Source organism: Chanodichthys erythropterus, chromosome 16 (genome assembly GCF_024489055.1).
Source record: "Chanodichthys erythropterus isolate Z2021 chromosome 16, ASM2448905v1, whole genome shotgun sequence".
Classification (NCBI taxonomy): Eukaryota; Metazoa; Chordata; class Actinopteri; order Cypriniformes; family Xenocyprididae; genus Chanodichthys; species Chanodichthys erythropterus.
In genome coordinates, this window is record NC_090236.1 from 17,178,466 (window position 1) to 17,182,932 (window position 4,467).

Consider the following 4,467-nt stretch of genomic DNA (forward strand, 5'->3'; position numbering starts at 1 on the left):
ATCATAGGCTTTCAAATGATATTTAGTTTGTCAATATTAGTTTAGGTTTGTTATATATTACTGTTTAAAATATGTAATGGCTGTGGGTGGGCCAGTGACAGTTAGCAGTTAAGATAGTTAAAATGCATTTGAACGTGTGTGATGTTTCAGATAATTTTCTAAACATAATTCACCCTAATAGAACAATGTCAGCTATAAATGACGAAACCCTAAAAAGGTCAAAGGTTCAAATGTATACAATTAATTTTGGAAAATGAATTTAGCCTTAACTATATGTCAAATATAAAGTCATTAATTTTTCCTAACTGTGATTTCATAATTAATCCCATAGAGGGTTTTAACTTTTAGGGGCTGATCCCATTCACATTTTTTCCCCCAGGAAAAAAAAGAAAAAAGAAGAAAAAACAGAGATTAATTTTTGAGACTCATGACCAACCATCGATAAAATTCTTATAGGACGTTAAAATGTTTATTATGACTGTAAACGAGAATGCAGCTAAATTTAAAATACTGTTAAAGTGACGAGGATGAAAGGGGCTTTACTGAATAAGAAGGCTGAAGATTGTTATCCTGTACACACACACTGTACTTGTGAAGTGTGTACATAAATCGAAACGTGCGTTAATTCCCAAAATATGCAAGTGTGTGTCCTAAACTCCAGAACTCAACATCTGTAATACCACGGAAATTACAAAACACATGGGCAGCGGGTTGTTTTCATTTAGTTAATATGTTTTGAAAAGGAAACTCCCATGTCTCCAAAAGATTTATAAACAGGACAAATCGTAATCCTAAGCATTAGAACAAGCAACAACTAAACGCAACGATGCTGCCCAGAGTCTGTAATTGTAAGTATTTTTACTTTTTTTAAAAAATCTACAAATTATTCTCGCTCTAATGTATCCACGTTTTGTGAAATGTGATTTTATTTATTTTTATTTTTATTTTTTTTACAGATTTGGCCGTAAGCATTCTGTTCTTCACACTGTGGCGCTTTGGTATCGCCGGTCCGGTCGGAGCGCGTGAGTCGCCGTTGAGCCTCACTGGAACTACATGCAACGCCCTCGCGCGCTCTCTGCTCTGGAACGTGTCAGCGGTGCTAGCGATGGTGAGTGATATTCAATAAACCAGCTCATATAATAGGCTACTCTCTCTCTCTCTCTCTCTCTCTCACATACACACAAGTGGTCTAATAATATTTATTATCCGCTTACAGGACCACTTGTTCAGCGGGTTCGACTGCACACAGCAAAACGCAGAGGTGCACATCAGGACGCAAACGATGTCTGCTTGCACACCGCAGGTAAGAGAAGACATTCAGACTAACAGTGATGATGCTCTCATACTGGAGCACACTTTCGAAATTATTATTACTTAAACCATTATAGATATTTTTGAGTGATAGCAAACAAGTGTACAATGCGTTTTACGTTTAAAAAAAAATGACGTCCATTTAAATAAAAAAAAAAGATAATAAAGAATAAAGAATTATATAATAATAAAAAATAAAGAATTCAGTATAGTATATATTTAATATATATTTTAATTATATATTTTATAGATTATATAGATTTTAATTATAGGCTATGTTACATATAGAGTCCTATGCATAACAGAATTTTATTTTTCATTATTTTCATTTATTTTAAAGATCTTTTTTCAAAGTAAGTTCAAATGGACAATGAAATGTGACAAATAAATATCTGAAATGACAAATATTCACTTGTCATAAAACAACATTAGCCTATTATTGTTTTTGTTGTTAAACTATATATATGTATATATATGAACATTAACTTTAATTGCTTTAATATATTTAACTTTAATTGCAATTACTAGGTCATTTTCAATGCCATTACAGTGAAATAACTGAACATAAACATACAAGCTATATATAAGTATAAGTATTATTACTATTATATAGTAAAATACAATAATAATAATTATTATTATTATATTATTATAACTACACTCTAAAAAATGCTGGGTTAAAAACAACCCAAGTTGGGTTGAAAATGGACAAACCCAGCGATTGGGTTGTTTTAACCCAGCAGTTGGGTTAAATGTTTGCCCAACCTGCTGGGTAGTTTTATTTAAACCAACTATTATTTAAAAATTGCTATATGGCTAGCTTAAAATGAACCCAAAATAGTTGGGAAATTAAAAAACAGATTCAATTAGAGGCAAAAATAATAGACAAAATGTGAATGTTTATTAATAAGCTTTAATATTTTATTAGTATAAATTTAATAATTTATTAATATAAATTGATTAATAAGCAATTTAATAAATGTTTATTGTTTAATAATTATTCATTGAACATTAATAAATGTTCATTTCCAACATACTTTGGGTTAATTTTAATTAAGCAATACAGTCATTTTTAAACAATAGTTGAGTTAAATAAAACTACCCAACAAGTTGGGCAAACATTTAACCCTACCACTGGGTTAAAACAACCCAATTGCTGGGTTTGTCCATTTTCAACCCAACTTAGGTTATTTTTAACCAAGCATTTTTTTTTTTTTGAGTGCATAAAGCTATAAAATGACTCTTAAAAGTTTAAATGATATTGGGCACTTTTTTGTGAAAATAAAATTGATTTAAAACCTTACTTAAAAGATTAGTTCTTAATCAATGTCAATGGAAGCCATGGTGGAAACAGAGTGGCCTCAATTTCCTTTATTAGGTTTACTGCTAAATATAACCAAGATATTCAAAAATCATTACTGATAACTGTCCTTTCTTCATCACAGTTCATTCTTGATTGCTGAATTTCAACATCATAATCATAATTTGACAACTGTTATTTGTTTTTCACTCAACAGACCTCCGGCTGCACTCACGGTACCGTCCTAAATATTGATGAGGTAAATTTACAATGCATTTTCCTAATTCTTCTGTTTATTGGCAGTGTCTTTTGTCTGTTACATTGACATACGGTGATATGTATCTTTGTAGAATGAATGCCTACAGAAAATTCTAGAAGATCTCCATTACTATCGGGAAACATTTGGTGCGTACTCGAACTCAGAGCTCACCAAAACAGTTGTGAGAAGCATTGATGACCTCATGCAGGTACAAACACAAACAGCTTTACTTAATTACTGTTAATTATATAACTGCAAGGCTCTTTTTCAATCAGTTTTCTTTTATAATTTCTTTCTTTTATTTTAGAATTATATAATATTTCTTTTATAATGATATATATTTTATATTCATCACTATAGAACTGTTTCTCTGTCTCTGTGATGGACAACTCTCCAGCCGAGGTAAAACAGGTCATATTTCTTGATGTTGTTCTCAATACAATCTTTTAACCTCTTTGAGTTTGATGTGTAAGTAAGTATGATTGTTTTTTTGTTTTTTTTCAGGAGTCCATGGATTACCCAAAATCTTTTCAAGAGCGACTGCAGCTGTGCAAAGTGCTAAAGGGTTTCAACCTTCGAGCAATAACAATAAATCGAGTTTTCAACTACATTTTGGCAAAATAGCGGGTTGTTACCGGCCAGCAGTCATTTAGCTTAATGTTACTAAAAGGAATGATTATTTATTAATAAGTTATTTATTCTATTTAAGGATTATTTATTTAATAATTTAATTGTTTTTGTGTTTATGTGTGTGAACTTTTGTTTTGTTTCTTGCTGTTTTATTAAAAGTTGCAATGCATTTCAGTAAAATTTTGTGCAAGTCATGATTTGTCTTTTGCATAGCAAGATATCAATTGTAAATACTGCAATATAATTTTTCTTATACATTGGTGGGAATATGAACAAATTCACAATAACAAACACAGAATCTGAGTGACAAAGGCAAATAAAACAAAATGGCTTCACCTAAAGTATATTGCTGTACTGAAACACTTTTGTACATATACAAATAGTGCAAAGTTCCTCCTCACTGATGTGACAGGACACACAGAGTAAGCTTTTTGAAGAATAAGGAAAGCGGAAGCATGTGCAAGGTGATCATTTGTGTTTATAAAGCATATACAGTTGTATTTTATTTTCGAAAATGACTGATCGTTTCGCTAAATAAGACCCTTTTTCCTCGTCTGGTATCGTTTAAAGCCCTTTGAAGCTGCATTGAAACTGTAATTTTGACCTTCCTCCGTTTGGAGGCCACTGAAGTCCACTATAAGGACAATAATACTGGAATGTTTTCATCCAAAACCTTAATTTCTTTTCGACTGAAGAAAGAAAGACATGAACATCTTGGATGACATGGGGGTGAGTTAATTATCAGGGAAATTTTATTTGAAAGTGAGCTAATCCTTTAAGTTGTTCCAAATCTGAATGAGTTTCTTTCATCTGTTGGACACTATAGAAGATATTTTGAACAATTCTTGTAACCAGTCATTGATTGCCGTCAACTGATATTTATATAGTATGGTATTTAACATAGTATTTTTTTTCCCCCTCCATACTGTGGCAGTAAATGGCTAAAGTCAACTGTTTGGTTATCAGC

The 4,467-nt window shown here is 31.4% G+C and overlaps 1 protein-coding gene across 1 annotated transcript; it reads left to right on the forward strand.

The window, feature by feature from the left end:
* Positions 1-826: 826 nt before the first annotated feature.
* Positions 827-3,658, forward strand: zmp:0000001127 (interleukin-12 subunit alpha). The gene is made up of 7 exons (XM_067363985.1): positions 827-848; positions 957-1,108; positions 1,217-1,303; positions 2,829-2,870; positions 2,962-3,078; positions 3,231-3,272; positions 3,375-3,658. The coding sequence occupies exons 1-7, from the start codon at positions 827-829 to the stop codon at positions 3,492-3,494; spliced, it is 582 nt and encodes a 193-aa protein (XP_067220086.1). The 3' UTR covers positions 3,495-3,658.
* Positions 3,659-4,467: the final 809 nt, after the last annotated feature.